The sequence below is a fragment of the Amblyomma americanum genome, chromosome 4 (assembly GCF_052857255.1).
Source record: "Amblyomma americanum isolate KBUSLIRL-KWMA chromosome 4, ASM5285725v1, whole genome shotgun sequence".
Classification (NCBI taxonomy): Eukaryota; Metazoa; Arthropoda; class Arachnida; order Ixodida; family Ixodidae; genus Amblyomma; species Amblyomma americanum.
In genome coordinates this window covers 210,669,500-210,690,077 of record NC_135500.1, presented here as the reverse complement: position 1 = coordinate 210,690,077, position 20,578 = coordinate 210,669,500, and the positions used below count along the sequence as shown (strand labels likewise).

The 20,578-nt window shown below is 45.3% G+C and overlaps 1 protein-coding gene across 2 annotated transcripts in view; it reads right to left on the bottom strand.

The window, feature by feature from the left end:
• Positions 1-4,743: 4,743 nt before the first annotated feature.
• Positions 4,744-20,578, bottom strand: part of LOC144129246 (serine/threonine-protein kinase BRSK2-like) — a 115,317-nt gene continuing 99,482 nt past the window's right edge. For both annotated transcript variants that reach the window (XM_077663255.1, XM_077663256.1), the window contains exons 16-18: positions 18,125-18,248; positions 14,276-14,474; positions 4,744-9,910 (exon numbers count right to left, since the gene is read on the bottom strand). In XM_077663255.1, coding sequence (XP_077519381.1) covers positions 9,531-9,910; positions 14,276-14,474; positions 18,125-18,248 — 703 coding nt within the window. In that variant the 3' untranslated portion in view covers positions 4,744-9,530. The remainder of the gene's footprint in view (positions 9,911-14,275; positions 14,475-18,124; positions 18,249-20,578) is intronic.

Genomic DNA, 20,578 nt, shown 5'->3' with positions numbered 1-20,578 from the left:
AGATAGAAAAAAAAAGAAGAACGAGAGGCTAAGCCGGGCTGCAGCGGTGAACCGAAGAGTCGGAGGGGCAGCGGGACAAAAATAGAAGTAAAATAATTCGCCGGTAACGATGACGTATACGTGTATAGGCACGGGGAAAAAGAAAGAAGGAAAGAAAGAAACAACAAACAAAACGGGGAGACAGGACTTGGAGGCTCGTCTCGTTAGGGGCAACCATAGGTGGCACCAATAGCGCCTTGTTAGTGCCAATCTTCCGCAGCCATCCAATTATAGTCCACAAGGCCTGCCGCAAGGGCCGAGAGAGGGGCAGCTCGGGAGGGTTGGGAAGACGCGAAAAATAGGGGAGGAATATACAAAAAGAGAGGAAAAAGTGATATGTCCGGAGGAAAGAACGGGTTTGAGGACAGAAAGTGCAAGAATAAAAAATGCATCGAAAAACCGGTGCTGCGGCCAGAGGCAGCAAAAGAGCAGCAAAAGGACGCCGGCGCGGCGTGGGAGCCAGAGGCGGCTTATGGTCCCCGCTGTGGAAGTCGGGGGGAGAAGGGGGTTGCGCCGTTGGCGGCGGCGGCCGGGCGGGAAGTATCGAAGCGCTAACGAACAGAGGAGCTGGGTCCATCTGGCGCCGAGGCGTCGGAAACCGAGCCCGTGGACCTCCAAACGAGGCCCTTATGGAACTTTCTCGAGAGCATTATAATTGGGACGCGAATTCCAGTTGTTCGCTTCGTTTGCCGCAACAGCTCCTTTCTCACGTTCCTTCCCCCTTTAACCGATGTCTTGTTCTTTTTTTTTTTCTGCGCCACTTTTTGACTCCTTTTACGTGTTGGTATCTTCTATCGCTATCCCAACGGCAGTTCAGCTGGAGCCGTTTCTTTCTTGAAAACGCCGGTTTCTTGGGCGTGCTCTCCTCAGCCTCCTACGTTTGCGTTCGTGCGTGTGACGCAGTGGAACGCTCTGAAGAGTAAAGCGGCTTCAAGTCGACGCTGACAACAGCGCCCCTTTCTAAGGTTTGGTTTGTGTGTCTCTGTATTTCTCTTTTTGTATGCTTACCTCCGGTTCGATAATAGGCATCGTGATCACTTCTGCCTGAGCAAACGACTGTACTATGTGAAAGAGAGTGTAGTGAAATCCGACCAATTGGAGAACGCGCCGCTAAGCAGCGTTAAGCGTGAAACGTTTTAACGTATTTCAGTTGTAAATTTATGAACACGGGCTTTAAGACTTTAATTTGAGCTAGTTGATTGTAGCATGGCATGGTTTACGCAAAAAGCGTACTGGCGCTAAAAGACTGAGACAACACACAAACAAGACAGGACTGGTGCCAACTCCCAACTAAGTTTATTCATGAAAAAAACTACTTCTCGAAACCAGGTTTCGAAAACACTAAATTCATTACAAGGTCTAAAGACAGATTAGAGCGTGAAATCATCGAAGCTTATTACATCAAGCAGAGGGGTCATATCTCCATAAGCAAGCCATCTGTCTCGCTGTCGGAAGAAGAGATTAGTTTTCTCGGTGGTTCATTATCAGCGTTATAATCATTGCTTGGTCCTTTTGGCATGCGTGCCTTTGTTATGTCACCGCTTGTATATGTTTTGCTTTTATTTTTGCCTGCTCGTGTGGTTATAAAGTGGTTTTTTCCATGAATAAACTTAGTTGGAAGTTGGCGCCAGTCCTGTCTTGTGTGTGTGTTGTCTCCATCTTTTAGCGCCAGTACGCTTTTTGCGTAAACCATGACGTGCTTCAAACCATGCTTTTCACTATTTTTTAAAGTTTTCTTTTCCAGCTAAAGCATATGACCTTTCAAAACATGCGCTTCCGATAATGTCGGCATGGCGCAGCTTCCTAGTTGTTTGTGCTATAGCTACTTCTAAAACGTCAAAACATTGCGCAGCGCCAAGCCAGAAGTTGTCTCCTAAGGACACGTGAAAGCCTTGCAATTATCCGTACATTATTTTCTTTCATTGAAGAAAAACATTCGCTAGGATAGCACACTTTTCCATAGGAACGCCGATGTGATATTTCGATGTGTTCTTCAGCAGGCAGAGGGAATGCTAGGTATATTGTTTCTATGTTCTTTTAATTTGTGCTGTTGATCATGCGAAATTAGCAGTGTAATAATTTTATGGCTGAAATATAAATAGAAACTAGAAGAAAAAAACTACCACATGATGTCAGTAAGAAGTAAACGCGCGACATTATCTTTCAGCCATAAAATGATTACATTGCGAATTTCCATTTATCAGTGCCACCAGTTTAAAAAGAATACAATATGAAAACGTTCTCCGTTGTTTTCCTTAGCTTCGGTGACTGTTGGCTTTTTTAGCACTTTGAAGACCTTGTCATCTTAAGGTAAGCCGTACGGGCTCAGCTATACCGAGGGAAAAGCAAACCAAGCTGCCGAGATACTTTTGGCAAAAATGGCACGTGAGCCTTCCGTATAGTGCACTTTGCATAATATTCTTACACTAATCACCACAGCGCTGCTTGCACGCAGATAAATATATTAACGTGTGAAGGCAAACGTAACTCTTATACAAGCCTAGGTTTCTTTCACCAATGCATTATCGCAGCATTAACCTTTGCATTCCAAGAAAAAGCAAAACAAAATGTGCACGAGCGGTTCATCTGATCGACACCCCTCAGGCTATACAAGCAGTTCCTTCGATGCACATACCTGTAACGCATGGCAGTAAAAAAAGCTTGAATTTTGCCAAATACGTGGCGTGTATATCCGCGTCCATTACAGACACCAATTACTTTAAAGGCACAGACAACGCCGTTTATCCATTGGCTCTCCTCCATCTGCTGTCGAAGGGGAAGCAAGGAACGGCTGTACACTTCCGTGATGCACGCGCTGTGTGGCAGTGCCTCCGCCTGCGGCTTGAACCATACCCCTGTGGACATTTGCTGCTGTTTTGTGGAATGTACAAGGCACTTTGCCACGCCCATCAATACCGGTTCTATTCTGGCGTACCATATCTCATTCCTTCGACTTTACCTGGTACTCCGCGTGCGAGACACTCAGTGCCTCACCACACATCACAGCTTGTGGCCTAGAATGAACACAGATTTTCAGTAGTGGACCTGCTCATGCGTGCCATGCCAAAATATCAAAGTGGTTCGCCATACCAAGGCTTTCTTTCACACCCTTCTTCCGCCTATCTGTCGCTTTCGTCACTTGGACTCGGTCAGACCGCTCCCTTTTTTCACGACTACATAGATCTCCTTGCGATGTCCAGAGCTTAACAGGTCGGCCCGATGCAACCATCCCGGACATCAATGCAAAGGCAGCTCAAGAGCATTTGTTTTCAGCTTAGATTACAGTTTCGGTCTCCCTGACATCACGGCAATGCAGTGCAGACGGCAAGTGCAATACATCTAATTTAATTCCCTAAAGCCTGCTGTACCAAGGCTTACCACCCATGTCCCAGTGGCATGGGAAAGAGGACACATCGCTACCTTGAAGCTTCCCTCAGTACACTTGGAATGTACGGTAGTAGAGCTTGTTTCGGTGCCCCATTTGCGTCTGCCTGGAGAGCGTTTGCCGCACGGCTTCACCACCTGAGCTATAGACACCATTGCCTGCAGCGGCTCCAGGACTGAATCCGCGATCACCTTTCAGCCTCGCCTCGGCCGTCTTCGTGCAGCCTTCACATGCATATGCGACGGACGTTCCTCTCTGCGAGACAATGTAAAGACACCTCTGATGCCAGCCTGCAACGAATCTTTCCTCGTCCAGACTCAAAACGGGAAAGTGAGCGACCATCCTACTGAACTGCAGCAAGGAGATCGAAAGCCTGCACCACATCAAACCATCCAACCCTGAGACGCCGCCGTGGGATTTGCCTGAGAAATGAGCATCGCTTTGGACAACTTTCCTCCCGCCAGAACATCTACACTACCTTGTCACTCCGTTTTGTCACATCGACGTGCTGTCTAAGCAAGACACTCAATGATGCGGTCAGCGACGCGATCAGATAAGTCGGAGCAGCTTTCATGACCGTTGCCATAGCGCCGACGGTGAAGACGAGACAAATTACATACATTTGGCAGATGGCCTCTCTTGCTTCGGTGAGTTGGCACGAAAAAAATGGACACAGAGTTGTCAATAAAAAACATACAGAAATGTCTCCGTTCTTTAAATACACTTCAAAACACTCGTACTAGTCGTGCTTTTGTCGTTTTTATCCCTCGCTGTTCTTTCCTATAGTGCACTTATGCCTTTCGTCGAGGCCGAGAGAATGGCAACAGATGCACCAGACCGCTTATCCCCTAGGCTACTTTCCGGCCATCATAGCCGTGGTGCGTTGCTCGGGACCAGTGGTGAGCTCAAGAACGGTGCGCTGTCATTGATGAGAAGATCATCACGTGATCTCGGAGTGGTGACTCCAATTTTCCATTACAACGAACATATTACAACTACTTCTACCACTGGAACTACCACTTCTATTAGCACTTTTTCTACTACTTCTTCTACCAATACTGATATATTACTACTACTACAACCACTGAGAACCTTGCAAACCATACCTTGTACAGCCATTCACCGCAAATTCGGATAATTCGGATACTCATAACGGTATCTGGTGTGGTGAAGCGAAGGTGACCTGCGGGTCGTCCGGTATTACTGCACATGCCGCGCATGCTGCAGGTAGCGATGGGATGCCTGTCGATGCTGTCATCCAGTTGTCGCTAACAGTATTACGCCGGAAAAAGAATAAAGGCACCAGTGACACACTAAGCTTTATGTACAGGTTTAATAAGAAACACTCGTATACCTAGTATACAACCTTCGGTGCAATGTCTCATGTTTTTTTTTTTACCTCGAGCAACAACACATATGAGAAGACAGCATTTTGTTTCGGCTAAACATGCTCGCAAAAAGAAAAAAAAAGTCATCGACAAAGAGTGAACGAGCATACGTTACAGCTGCAGTTGGCGGACTACATCTACATTTCCTTAAGGCTTCTAGCAAAAGAAGGAAGAGTCAAACACGAGAGAACACAGCCGCGGAATGATGTCTTCCATTCGTCAGCGAGCGGTCGCCGCCGAGCTTCCAGTCCTCCATTGGGCTTCTGTGTGTACCAAGGCCAAAGGCAAAGCAAACAAGGCAACACGTTGCCTTCGCTCTCAAGGAACACTCCGGCAGTATTTGTATCCAACGCAGTTGCTTGAAAGAACGTGCCCGTAGAAGAATGCACATTTGAACTCCGAATAACGAAAGCATTTGGACACAAGAAGCTGTTTTGTGAAACATTACCGCTACTAAATTGGGCCACTTTTTTTTTGCCATTCTGGCTGAGGTTTCACATATGCTTGCCAACAGTACTCTGATGTCAAATTGAATCAAAACTTCAAGGCCACCATGAAAAGCACACCAAACCCGTCAGTAAAAGTAGAGACCGTAATAGCTGACGCCTTCGTCCTGGATCAAGCATTCTGTTACGGAAACCGTATATGTTTCATTACTTTTATGTCTCGCGTCCCAGAATGTAGATAAACTCATTATAAAATAATTTTGTGAGATCATAACACCTAGGTGACCAGCGTAAATTTTATTTTTACACTTCTCTTCATTAAACATACTTTATTTTGGTATTGAAGCTTTTTCATGTCTCATCTTGCTGTTGATTACAAATAACACATTCACCTCGCCAGTCTTCTTATCAACGCCTACTAAGTTCTCCGAACATGTGTGTAAATGTGAGCGTTCTTGGCGTTATATAGTGCAATAAGCAATAATTTTATTGCTTCTTAAAAGAAGCAATAAAATTATTTTAGCTGGTGACACCGGATACTTTCATTAAATCGTCATTTTTTTTTCATTTCAGTTCGCCAGTAATCACAAACATTAGAGAACTGAATGCTTCAACATGGCGACCTTTCCTTTGTGACAAGAGTAGACAAAAAAGCTGCGTAGGCTTTAAACATGAGCGTAAATCATCCAAGAACTCAAACCTAATGAACACCATACGCAGATACCTTGTATTCATTAATTTTTTTTAGAACCACTGTTTTTGAATAACGTTGACATATTTTAATCCCTAAAAATTTCCTTGTGAATCCAACCTTGGTAGTACAATCCTTAAAGGTTGGCTCGTTGAAGTGCAAATCTGGTTAATAGAATACCTTGGTTGTTAAATGACAGTTTTGAATTTTTACATGCTTAAATAAAGAATAGTAACCTACATTATCCTGCATTAAGTTTGATCTCCTTTCTGCATAAAAGCTGACTGGGAGAGCTGACACTCTGAAAGATTGTAGAGGATTCCAGGGATTTATGTTTCTCCAGTATAACACAGGGTTATTGTATTGATAAAGAGTAAGTTTTTACTCGAGTAGCTGCGAAATTATTGGCCAGGTAACAGCCAGGTTACTAATGCCGCTAAATTCGGTTTTCAAAATCAAGTTTAGCTATGAAAGCTAATTGGGGAATTCCGGGCAACTGCGTCGCCGACCGTCGTTAGTATTGAACAAACTTTTATACAGGGTGAGCTATTCATGCTGAAGATATTGCACACACTGACTCACACTATTGTATGAAATGGCAAAACATAACACTGTTCACCAAACTGCACTTTCGCAAAGATCAAAAATGCGTCCAGAAAACCTAACTTTCATACTTGCAGGATTTTTCCCACCATCGGTTAAGCAGGAACAAAACAACGACAACAAATGCAAAACTTCTCTGCCTTTCCTCAGAAGGCCCCTTTGCATCACAATAATCAAACCCAGCTTTCTAAGCTTTGTACACAAGTATGTACACAGGCGTATGTATGTATATACACAGAAACAATTCAAATGAGTGTTCTTTCAAGTATACGTTAGCAGCAGCGGTTGATGTTCAGTGTGGGTGCTACTCCTTTTTTCCTTCCACGTGTTTACAAGCGGCTTTTAAGCTATCCGAAACGTCTGTACTACTCAGTCGGCCTCCTTCTGTATTCATGCCTCTTTCACATGCATGGGAAGAAGAGCTGTTTAAAATAAACGTTGGCCCGAACTCACTTCAGGCTGTGTTGTTTCACTCGACGCATCCACTTCACAATTATTACACCACTCAACGACCACACAGATTCAAGCATAAACCTTAAGACAGAACTCTTAAGAGAAAAAAGCGCTTGACTCAATTCTAAGCACGCGAATGTACAAGGCCAGAATTTTTTGTTTCTTATTTGAGACAATGTTTCTCATTAAGGTCAAACGTAAGCGACAAACGAAACCCTGCGCTTAATCCTCCGAATGTTCCGAGTCTGATTCTCTAGGATATGTGTTTCATGTGTTTGGTTCTGAAACCTCTGCTGAAGGCTCAGTGCGCCGCCATAGTGGAGATTTAGAGACGATCACTCAACACAGTTGCACTTGAGGTGATCGTTTTTAGTGGACATCCGAGATGCCAACGGTAGGAATCGCAGAGGCCAAAATAATCAAGAGTTGCGCAGAGATCACCACTGGCATGTCTTGACCGTCTGAGTTCAGTGTTCGTTATATTTTCGTGTTTCTAACCTTATCTGTTTCAAGTCAACTGCTGCCTTAATGAACTCAGCAAGCGAACCTTACAACTTTCCAAAATTGTTGGTATTATTCTGCGGCAAATAAATATTGACAGAACGGCGCAGACGACAGAAAGGCGGGAGCGTTTCCGACGTCTGTGCTATCCCGTTCTTATCTATATACCGCGAAAAATTCCTCCAATTCTAGCTTTCAGCTGCCATTGCGCCGAACGCAAATCCGTTCTAGGTTGTAGGATTCCTTAAAAGCATATTTTCGATTACAGGGAACGCATGGGCTCCTGAAGAACTATAGACCGCACAACTGCAGCAAAATAAAAGCAGCAAGCGCACGTCTGATGTAGTGCCGTCGTACATCACTCTGGACATTTTTCTTTCCGACGTCAATATCGCGAATACAGCTGAGAGGCTTTAAAAAGCACGGAGAAGCATTCCAAGCCACAGAGATAGTATTTATGCTGCATGGTTCAACCGCGTGAAGGACACACTTTGAACTCACGCTACCATGAGGGCGAACGTTAAAGATGTTTGAAACGCTCACGACGTCTAAGGGGAAGAGGGGCATTCATTTTTGTAGTGACGAAGTTTCAACCACAAGTTCACAATATACTTTTTTGTTTCGTAACACTTACTGAGCGCAGACACATGAAATACTTTTGCTTCCCGTACTGTTGCAAAGCGCCGTTCCAGACGTCTGGTACATCGCATCAGACATAAGCAGCCAACAGCCAACGCAATTTTGCAGATATTTAGCGAAGCATAGCTTTTATATGCAATACGAAACAAGCGGGATTGGCGGCATGCAAATAAAACGACCTTAAACAAGCTCCGAAGAAACTTGTATCTGGTGCTTCCATTAAGATGCTGCAGCGCTTCCAAAGTTATGCATAGCTTGCAAGCATTCAGGAAGTTCTGGCAGCTCCTAGTATTATCGCGCCTATGACGAAGAGAAAGAAAACAAGTTTCAGCACTGGCCTAAGCATCTCCATCTTTTCTTTCAAGTGCTAAGGGCATTTCTTTTGAGTAAATGGGACATTACCTGCATTTATTTCAACGAAAGACGCTAGCAATATTTCTACGCGGTCAAGGACACATGTATACTGTACGGCATCCAGGCGTCCCATTCACACTTCTATAACATGTTCCACTCAGTCGATTACAGTCCGCGTTCTGTTAAAAAAGAAGTGTTAGACGCATTCGGCACATTATATTCGATGACCTCGTTAAGTACAACTAGAGCGTTGCTTACAGCCTCGTCGACATCACGTGTCCCTTGAAGGAGCCCAAGGTTTACACCAGATTTTTAGTTCGGTCACTAAAGACGGCTAGTCCAAAATATATACTTTTCGGTATGTGAATGTCCTAAGCGGGAGACAATGTTTGAACACTGACATAGGGTCAGCGCTTGGTTGGAGCTGTCGTCTCGGAAAACTGTTTTCAGCCACGCATGCAAGGAGAAACAACCATTGCTTCCTTCTCTTTGTCTGCAGCAGTGAACACGTGTCGTTTTCCAGCCACCTCTGGCCCATAGGGGTAACAAAAATAAACGCCTGTGTGGTGGCACCGAGCTTTCCTCAAACCGAGTAACGCCGTGTCATTCGTGACCCTTGCAACAGAACGACAAAACATCGACAGCAGCAGTACTGCTTGCCATTCGGCTAACTCATTAGGCTGAGCCATTTGATTTGAAACCTTTCACGGGCCGATTACAAACTCTCGCTAATCAGCACAAGAAAAAGTAATCGGTCAAAAGCGAATAAAAAGCGAGTCCACGGTTGGTTGGGGACACGTACGGTATACAGACCAGACGCACGACCGACACCACGAAGCGGCGGCGTTTCATCGTCGCGTCGACGACCTCTGTGAGGAGGCGTCGTTGTTGAAAGCTCGCACTTGTTAGCCGCCTCTACGACGGCGGCGTCGGTCAGTCTGCCAGCAACGACTTTGTTTGTGCGGACAACGCGGCGAGCGACGTCGTCGGGCCCCTCCTCAGCAAGCGACTGTCCGAGCGTGCGGACAGGGTCAGACTTTGTCCCTGGAGCCCTTGAGGTCGTAGCTGAGCCGGCGGCCGTTGGCGATGGATGTGCCGTCCATGACCGCGCGGCGGTGGCACGCCGCGGCGGCCACCGCGGCCGCCGCCTTGGCTTCCCGCTCGAAGATGTCGCACGCGGCGTCCTGGTCGGACTTGCAGCGGGCCATGGGCTGTCCGCTGGTGCTGAGCACGTGCGCCAGGTCGTCGGCCACCTGGGTGGGCGACAGCGACTCGGAGCCGCACGAGGAACTGTCGCTCAGCTCAGAGGTGGGCGGCCGGCGGCTGAAGCGGGGCGAGTGGCTGCCCGGCCGCCGGCCCAGGATCTGCGCCTGGATGTGCTCGCAGATGCGCTTGAACCTCCGGATTGGACCTGCACGGCGCGAGGCTCGTATAAAAAAAAGTGGTGTTTTGCCGCTGACCAATCCCCTAGGCTTGCCTTTGAAAAAGAAAAGCAGCCAGCGCACTCGGACACTACACCTGTGTTCAACTACTACGTCAAGATTTACTTTGAGAAGCCGCTGCTGTAAACTGAGGTAGCTCCCCTTATACCGCATTGGTTTTTACGGTGATCGGTACATTTCGTTTAACTGCTTAGCTCTTTCCTTGATCCATATGTGTAAAGACAGATACGTTGGTGATAAGTGTTCTATAGGTACCTTCGTCGTAGTTGTTAGGTGACAAAAATAAAACTAAACTGTACAGTCATCTAAATGAAGCAAAGAGGGTGTAAAGATTTTTACATACTTAAAATAACGATTTGAGATAAAAGCCACTTCAGCAAACTAATAAAAAAAGGCGTGCCACTCACTGAAGAGGCATTAAACGATAGAATGAATTTCAGCAAACAGAAGACACAAACAAGCATATATTATATTACAGTGTCTATTCAGTTGGGCGCTATAACCTCCGTCTTCCTGTAATAAGAGAGTAATCACTCGTCCGGATCCACCCAAGTTCAGTTATATGGCTACAAAGAAGAACTAAGGCTTTCATACAAGGACTGTAGTTAAAAAAAATTCCATCTGGCCCGGGGATCGAACGCAGGACCACTGCCTATTCAGGGCGGTCGATTTGCAAACTAAGAAAACCAGGATGATCAGCAATTAGGTTGTAGGGCGAGACCGAATTGATCAACAACTTGAAGTGGGAATGGTGTTAGTCCAATTTTCGGAGGATGTTCAATATGGAGTGGGCTTTGCAGAAGGGAGTAGAATTACTCATTATCATCCACCCAAGTGTAGCACAATGGCAACAAAGGAAAACAATACAGCTTTCACAGAAGTTTCGTAGTTGAAGAAAAATTCATCCTAATCCGGGGATTGCTCCGCTATTACAATCTGCCCCGACTCCTAAGCCACGTACCCTCAGTATCAGCAAAGCATTATCAGACCAAACGCCCGACGCATTCTCACATCAGGATACACGTTTACCCAATAGATAATCTTTACTTGGGTTCCTTGGCATCTCTCGATCCCCTGTAATCAGCGCGTTCATGCCTTGGCCCCAGTACATACTATCCCTACGAGCCCCGAAAGATCGGACACCCAAATCAAGGCTGGCAAACTTGGTGGCTCTACTAATATAAACCACCAAATCACCATACATTACAAAAACAGCCGCTTCACCCTCCCACCATCTCACCGTACGCTGGATGGATGGAAGATAGGAGCGTCTCCTTTGAAACGGTGTGGTGGCAGTTGCCACCCTGATCGTTTTTTTCTCCACATTTCTTTGCAGTGTAATAAATGGGTCTATAAAATCGCCATTTTCGTTAAATACAATTTTTACTATCACACTTCTAACCTTATGTCACCGCTCTGATTTTGAGCCATCACTCTTCTAATCACTTTTTGCTAACTACCACCGCAGATTCATTTACAAGACCATTGTTATCTCTAAACCCTAGGGCCTCAGGGAGAGTGACTATGCCTGCATAGACATCTGGATGAATACCAATACATTCAAGCATGAGATGTTCAATTGTTTCTACAGATTTCCCACACACTGCACGTGTGTCATCATCATGGTAAAATTTCTTTTGTGGCTTTGCGTTTTAAGTCACCCTGATCTAGCTTCAAAGAGTAGGTCACTGCCTCTGGAGTCATCATAGAACGATTCTTTACTGATCTTCTTTTTCTAATTTCAACATAGTTCTACAGTCTGCTTCTTTTCCATTGAATTAATCCAGTTTTTACCTTCTGCGTTTTTTACCTGCCCTTTAAAGCTCTTTATTTCTCCGTCCTTGAGTCCTGCATACTTACTGATTAGTTTCCTAGGCCTTTTTCACTACTTTGAGTCAACGCTCTAAGTATTTAAACACCTCACATGCCCACCTGTAATCTCCCTATTTCCTCAGGCGTTCTGCCCAGCCCTTGTATCCAGCCCATATACATAGCAGTTCTTCGTTTGTGGTTTTGCCGTGGGCGCCTAGTGCTAATCCTCCAATAACCCTGAATTCAGAATACAGTGCGGTTCGGCAGCAATTGCAGACAAACTGTTACATATCACCCTGCCTCGTTCATCGCTACCACCTTATCTTAATCCTCCCACTCTGCTCAACATGTGGGGGGCCTCCTGCCCATGACAGTATCCCCGATGCCCAGCTGATCCCCCTCCTCATGGGAGGCCGCTCTGCGAGTTTCTCAACTAGCTGGCCAAACATGGCTAGTGGACAAAGCTCTCCGTGAAGCCCGTGCCCGAAGTCTCTTGGACAAGTAGGAGCCCAACCATCTTGAAAATAAAGTTGATACCACCGCCACCGCCGACGCTATACAATTATACTCCACCTTGGGGGAATCCCCCTAAACTGTGGATCCCTTGGACTGTCCGTTTTCTGGCGCTAAAATAATTCGAAATATATTTCTTATACAACCGAAGAAGCGCTAAAGTTGCATTATGATGCTGACACTGGCGCCACTGTGGTGTTACTGACATAATGATCGATCCCATGACTATTAGCCAATCCAGTGCTGGACGCATTAATAACCTTATTCCCTTTTTTGTGCCGCCGCCGCGGTAGCTGAGTGGTTATGGCGCTCGGCTGCTGGCCCGAAGGACGCGGGTTCAATCCTGGCCGCGGCGGTTGAATTTCGATGACGGCGAAATTCTAGAGGCCCGTGTACTGTGCGATGTTAGTGCCCGTTTAAGAATCCCAGGTGGTCGAAATTTCCGGAGCCCTTCACTACGGCGTCTTTCATAGCCTGAGTCACTTTGGGACGTTAAACTCTCATAAACCAAACCAAACCCTTTTTTGCGCCACCCTCTGTACCGCTATTTCTGCAAACTTCCTCATTACACATCACCGTGGCTCCAGATGTTATGTGAGTCAGTGTTACTGATACCATACTTTTGATATTTCTTGCATGTGGCAAGGAAGAACCGGCATCTTCATTGCATGTACACAGAAGTATTTAGAGAAAATAAATATTCAGCAGCATTTCGGCAGAAAATTTCACATTTGATGCGGACGTGTAGGAGAAAACGATCATTAGTAAAAACACTAGCGTACTATTAGCGTGGTTAGGCCAAATGCGAATTAGGTGCGCTAGCAATTCGGTTTTCACTTCGGTTTCGATTCGAGGCTCGGGTTTCAAGGTCAAGCAGGCTTCAGACAAAGATCGTTGAAATCGGACTTGTACCTCTGCCGCACGGCATTCCTCGAAGGCCTTTCCAGCAAAGGCACCTTTTTTCATCAAAGGAGCGAAAGCTTAAAGGAGCGAAAGCTTAAAGGAGCAGCGACGCTGCTACTCGGTGCACCCCAAAGGTGGAACAGCCGTTGAGGCTTAACACCCTCTGCTGTGCTCGAGCCGGCTGAAGCGAGTGTTTTAAAATTAAAGTGGGAAATTTTGTTCATTCGTTGACCTCCGACAATTTTTTAATTCTTTTGCTTTCTTAAAATAACTGCAGCATCTACCCTCATAAGCAGTAGCAGACTTTGTGTATTGCCTTGGCCACCAAGGGCACTCGGTGTCGCTGCAACACTTTCACTGCCATGAAATCTGGGCATAAAATATAAACACCCGTACAAAAAGTAAAGCCAGACACACCTTTCGTATTTTAAAGATATTTTAGAGCATTGTTGGCTACATCCATTTGTTTCATTGCTTTTGCTTTCTGACGTTGGATGGCACTGCCATCGCATGTTCTCGAAGTCCGCGCCTTTGGGCTCTAAAGGTATCGGACGGGCGCCCTCGCCTCCAAGGCCCTTAGCGACAAAGGCGCAACATTTGTGCCGTGTAGCTGCACTCCTTACGCCTTTGGAACTGATTCTCAAAGGCCTTTGCGGTGCTCATGTGACGGGGGTATTAATCTCCGCCTTAAGGGTATGACGCAATAGTATTAATGGGTAGATGCCCATATATGCTGAATTGGTCATTCTCTACTTTTCATTTAGAGATCTGTGGGAGTCCTCATATCACTCCTGGCGCAGTGGTGCAGCAGCTAAGCGATACGCCACTCCCCTGAGATGGTAGGTGCTGCCACCGGTGAGGCTTGTGAGTCCCGGGCATCTCTTCTCGAATAACCTCTCGCGAATATTATTAACTGAGCCGATACCTGCTACAGTGGGCGGCTGTTCATCTTGAATGGGCCAGACAAACCGACAACACTGAAATCGGCAAGTGAACGCCGTAGTGCTAGCGCACTCTAACTGACTCGAGGTATGAGGTGACGAGGTGTAAGGGTATGTGTCTTCTGGGAAGGCGCCAGGATCATACCGGTGAGGATTGTATCGTACCCGATATGAGAGTGAAGCTGATGCAGTACACAGATGGCTTGCTGTCGTGCGAAGCTCCGCCGTTGGGGCTTCCGTCTCCCACGATGCTGATGTCGACGTGGAATCGGACGTTCCTCTGGAACATGGTGGTGCTCCCCGGCCTCTTGTACTCCACCCGGAAGGACATCGGCGACACCACGCTGTGGCTTAGGTCAGCAATCTGCCGTCATGGGCGGAAATACGCAAGCAGACCGTAAGCGATATTGACCACCCACAGATGCCGGGATGTTCCCATTATGTGAATATTCCCTCTTAAAAGAAATTTCACAGGTAAAATGGGGCGAAAAGGGAAAATTTAGAGAGTTTGAGGGAATTTTTAAGGACCGAAACACTCTCTCGTTTTCCGAATTGACGGAGTTTTGGGGAATTTGTGGTCTAATTGAGGGAATTTTCGATTACTCCATGAAACACCACGGTACACATTGCACTTGTTCACAGATTAGAAAGGTGTGTACACCTAGTTTGCAATGCTCTATTTTTACAAACAACAAAGAGGAAACAGAAAGACAAGGATAGGGCAAAGTTGTCTTTGTTGATGCTCTTTATTTTTTGTGATCATTTTTTGTAGCGGAAAATGCGCACTGAAGACTAATTCCGCTGTGTGTTGTGGCTGCACCAGCATCCCTTGCTCAGAATAATACGAGTTTTTAACTGAGCTCTGGGTTTATGAAGCCAGAGCTCTATGCAAGCCTCCGCCTCGCCTTAAGACATGAGAGGTATACGAGTTCACTTCAATTGTAGCCAAAGTGCAAATTATTTACTCGCTGTCGCTTTCAGAGACGGTAGCAAACTCAATTAAATATTGGTGACGAGAATGAGAAATTCAATGCTGCAATAGCCATGCGGTTGACATTGCACGCCTGTGCAAGAGGCATTCGTCTTTGGTTTGTCTCACGATGATAGTTTGTGCGGCTCCTTGTATTTGTTAGCAGTTACTGCGTCTACAGTACTTCCAATCTTTGAAACTGCATTCTCAGATGATGAAATTGAGAGCTGCCACTCCGAATAATCCAGACTGTAATCATCTGAAAGCAATGGTATATTGGAAGATATTGTGCTTTAAAAAGCGGATTCCAACTGCAACCTGTTGCACGAGGTGTCGCTATTGAATTAAGCAGGAAGGAAAATCTATCACTTCTCTCCAATTAGGCGAAAGGTCTAGGAGATTTTTGAGTAATTACAAGTATCCTATGGCGTGGTGATGAGCTTTCAACTCGCATGAAATTCTTGGGCTTTTTAACTCAATATTACATGCACTCGAGGAGAGTTCTGTGCCACAAGGCCTTTGCTTCGGAATGTTTAGTCACCGGCTTTATATTTTAAATGACTTGATGCACCCATTAAAACGTTTATGTGACATATTACTCTTATTGGAGAATGTAGGTACGACCTCGCTTCAACGACTGTCAGTTGAATTCGTGTGGCGGTAAAAATGCCTTCAGAAATTCTTCATCGAAGTGACAACACAAGACACAATGAACAGGGGTCGGAGATGGGGAGGTGAGGGAGGGGGGGGGGGCTGGGGTCTCAGCCCTCTATCCACCAACGTTTCGTAAAGCCCTCTTGTCGAAAGGTTGGCTGGCAGACTAAGGCTCCCTTTGTTCATTTTGCTTGGTGTTGTCAAGAATCCAATCTTCCTGCCTTCATTCTGCCGTTGATGAAAACGAAGTAAGCGTAATGCCTGCGCGCTTACTTTTGGCTCTGACAGCGAACAACAATATCTTGGCGATGTTGATAAAAACAGAACATACACCTGTGCCGACAAGATTTTTTCCGCCAATTTGACAGTGAGTTAACTGCTTCTTTACGTGAATCTCTTTTGAAGTTGTACCTCGCTGAAGAGCACATTACAATTTTTTCTCATTTTCAGCACAGCAAAACATCTCGCATGAAACGGTCATCACAATAATGTCGTTTAAGAGAAGTAGTAATCTGTTTTTATGTGAGATTTAAGCACAAAACAACGCTCTCATGCACGCTTTGCTAGAGCAGGCTTTATGCCAATTGGTTTTGTTTATTGTCGCTGTGTAGTGTACTGCAGTTAATATGTCGTTGCGATTGTTCCTTTCCTCATCGCCTCGACTGCCGCGTTGAATTTCAAGATGTCTACGAGCAAAAATACGATATTTTACTTTTTACCGGAATGAAAGTGGCAACGTTCTCGGAATGTTTCAGGCGTTAAAATGTGAATAGAATGGAGCACCCATTTATTCGCTCTGCATTTCAATTGAGTCGGACTAACCTTAAACGTTAAATATTTACTTTGCATTTTCTACCTTTAGAGCATTTAAAACCTGAGTGGCGTTCAGAAGAAAGCAAATCCATGTTCAAAAGATGACATAAAGTTCATTCATATTTTGTTTAGTTTTATTTTACCTCTGTGAGACGGCTAACGGAGTCACTTTATTTTTGGATTTGTAACTCTGCTTTCTTTCTTTGTCGCAGAAGACACCAGTGAAAACACGAAAGTAAGCAACGACGGTGATTACGATGATTATTGCTTTCAAAATAGTTATTATGATACTTTCAATAGGATTAGTTTTTTTTTTTCACTTAATTTAGCTTGTCTCCGATCCTAACCTGAATCCAGTTAATGCGCTAAAGGAAAAGGAAGCAGTATACATACATATTCCCATTTCAACAGAAAAAATGCAACGCAGACTAATTGTTTCATTAAAAAAAAACGGAAGTTTCGGCATCTATACGGAGCCTTGTTCACGTATGTAAGCCGAAAAGTCCGTCTTCTTTTGACCTAAACTATGGTCGGCGTCGCCTTTATTCTGTAAAATTAACTTACTACTCGATAATTCAAGATTTCGTCAAATCTTAGATTTCATTTATCTTTTTAATGTTATAACCGGTGCTAACATTAAGATAATCGAATTTAGCTTACTTGGAAGATCAAAACGTAAGCAGATTTGGGAGAAAATTGCACATTGCCCTGCTGCAGTTATTTACCACCACTTATTCACTACCACAAAAACCCGTTAACACCTTAACAGAAGCTTGCAAGCTAAGTCCGTCTTAGTCAGATCTTAAGGGGAATCCCCTAATGTGGAGTAGATTTGTAATAAGGAAGTAATTACCCAATACTCATTGTAGCCGTGTGGCTGCGCTTGGGTGGATGCCAATGAGTAGCCTAACTACGCCCTTATTATAAGCCTGTTTTGTGTGCAGCTTGTTGAAGCAGCCTGCCACTTAATGGTGCCTAGTATTTACGACTACGAAACGTATTACGCATGATTCGCTAATATTCGACCAGAATAACATGCGTTTCGAGCTCTTGACTTGAGCAGTTATTTCAGTAACTCAGTAAGAGGTGGCCCAGCTCGGGGGTATAAGTGAGCATTCACAAACAGGTAGCCTTCAAATCCCCAAAAGAGGTACGAGTACACTTTTCTCAATTGTAATTGATAAGTATCTATTGTTGTGATAAATCTTGCAGCAGGTCTGTGTTTTCTGATGCCTTCTACTACTCAGTGTTTGTAATTAATGTTAGTGCACTCTGCCACCAATGTCTGCTGCCGCTTTGTAAATGGCTCCAGGCCCCAGTCAAGTTGTAGGCAGCAGCTTTTAGCCCTGGAGACCGTCCAGTTTCCTGGTGAATAAAGAATTAAATTGAATTGAATTTCTAGCAAATATCCTGCTGCATTAAAAACTGGTGCATGATTTGCCAGTTATGCTATGATCCATGTCTAAAGCCACGCTTACTTGAGCGGGTGCGTAACTATTTGCGGAAGAGTGTCCCTGGATAACCTACTTTGTATGCTTGGAAAGAATCAAGGACGCGATTTGTGCCGCGTGCCTTACCGACAGGAAGGCGTGGATGAGGTCAGCCTTGACAGAACTCAAAGGACGGTCCTTGACGAGTATCACGTGGCTCTCTTCCCTCTCGTTGGCCATCAGTCCTCCGAACCAGGACCGCTTCGATAGGCTAGAAGAGGAATCAGTATCAATACCATGTGAAGAGAGAAAGAAATGCGACGAGGAATTCAATGCAACGTTACTGTCATAAATTAAAAGACACAGTATCAATGAACACTCTTCGTTTAACCCTGCCTACTTCTTCTCGGCATCGGTTCGGGTTGAGCACTGTCATTTTTCTGAGGGTCATCTTTTAAAGGCTACACTACGAGTTTGCATAAAAAATAAAATCTTAGCACCATATTACGCAATGTACACCATAGTAGCGGTAACAGAAAAGACAGCAACCCTTACGATGCTATTACATGTATTTCAGCGGATTACATTTTTGGAAAACTGCTATTTATTCTGCGCAAGACACAAAAACCAGACCCCCCCCCCCCCCAATTGGGGATTATATTTTGCTAATAAACTGTTTTCTCCGCGTCTTTTTTCTTGATGAACATATTTTGCTGTTCAATACCTTTTCTCGTATGCCGTGCTAGTGAGTAAAGCACGTTGCGGTCTCGCTAACCGCTTTAAAATAACAAATTCCTGCAGTACTCCGATACAAGACCCTGACAATTATCTGACGAAACAATCCATGGCAAAAACATCGGACAAATACTCTCCCGTTTTTAAAAAGTCCCCTTAATGGAGTGACAATATTTTTGGAACATAGACCAGTAAAGCATGGGGAATCCGAGCTCAGCGTCTGCGCTTTACTTTCTACCTTACCATTGAGTCCAGATCTAGTTAAGTTAAGCAGTATTGCTTAAAAGGAGAGGGCGGTGGAAGTGCGTGACTTATGTCTTAAGGAATGCTTAGCCATTCTTTCTGAAGAACTGTATATAACTGGGGCTATTACACACCCTTTGTTGGTACAAAGAAATAGTGTGTACTATTGATAAAGAGTTAGTATGTACTAACAGAGTGTTTACAGATTCGAAGGCCATTAATTTAGCTTGTGCATGCACACACTACATAGCCTTCTTCACCTTCTCTTGTGCTGTTTCGAGTCTACTGCCATTTACTGCGCCTCCTTTGTGTCAGTGGTATATATGTGTTACTGGATGCCAGATATTACATTGGCTGGCCTTCTTGCACAGAAAGACAGTAGGTTTAAACGTATGTAAATAAAAACTGAGGTAAAAGCACACCACTACGCTGACACATGGATAGCGGAAAACCGCGTGCATCACACGTAATATGCCTGGTCTGTCCATGTTCTTTATTGCTGTACGTTGGTATATCGGGCTTAACGGGCTTAACCACTTGGGCTTCTTTAACATGCGCTGACGTGTTCTTCTCACCACGCTACATGAGCCGAGCAGAGAGAGAAACACGCAGTGCCTAACGGCACGAGGGAAGACGTTCGAGGCAGCGCCCATTGAAAATGAACTGCCTTGAACGGTATATTCACAAATTTTTGGTCACAGTACACTGCGGCCCCTTGTCTGACATGAAAGACACACTGAGGACAGCCTCAATTTTTGTTCTCAGTAAAATTTTATTGTATGGCACTTTCGCCTAATGTTGATGTTCGTTCGGTTAAAAACCTTCCTATTGCTCCATTGAAACTCGTGACAGCAGGACCGAAAAGGACTCCGTGGTAACCATTTGGAATTGAATGGGGGTGTAACCTAGCCTCTGAGATTCGCGTTGAAAATGACCGACTATTACGGTACTCCCTAATGCGAAATTGGAACTCAGATTGATTTTGCGATAAACTGAGACAGAAAACTTGGACGAGGCTTAAGCTACCCTTAAGAATAGAATGGGAAGCATTGCCGCTTTGCGGCACAAGGCGTCCTAACTACCGCAATAAACGAACGTCCCCTCGGGCTGTTGTAGAACGGCGCGCTGCAACCCTTGCCCGGTTGCGGCGTCCTCTCCAGCGTACAGTTCTCCCAGCGTGAACGTGTTGCTGCGTGCTTGTCTCATCGTTTCGAGGAAAGCTGAAGCCACAAAGGACGCGTATTCGTTTGGAGCGGGCCACTGGACAAATGGCCTGTGCATTCAGAGTAGCGCGTGCCCGTTTCCATGGTAAACGGCGTGGACCCCACAAACGGCCGCCATAGATGCCCATGTAAGTGGTGGCTAACCGTTCGATTGCAGAATAATGGCTGGCTCAACTTGCGAGTAGCAGCTTTGTAACAGATCTCACGCCACGCATCTGCGCAACAACTAAGGAACCGACAATCTTTGCATAAGCAATCGCCTCCCTTGGTCAAGACAGTGCATAGTTTTTCACAAGGTCTCGATTGTGTGCCGCCTGAAATGAAGGGGTTGCCGGGGTATCTGCGCGCTAACAAATCCACCGTTGCTGTTTTTGCACAGGTGGTTGCGGTGAATATTCCA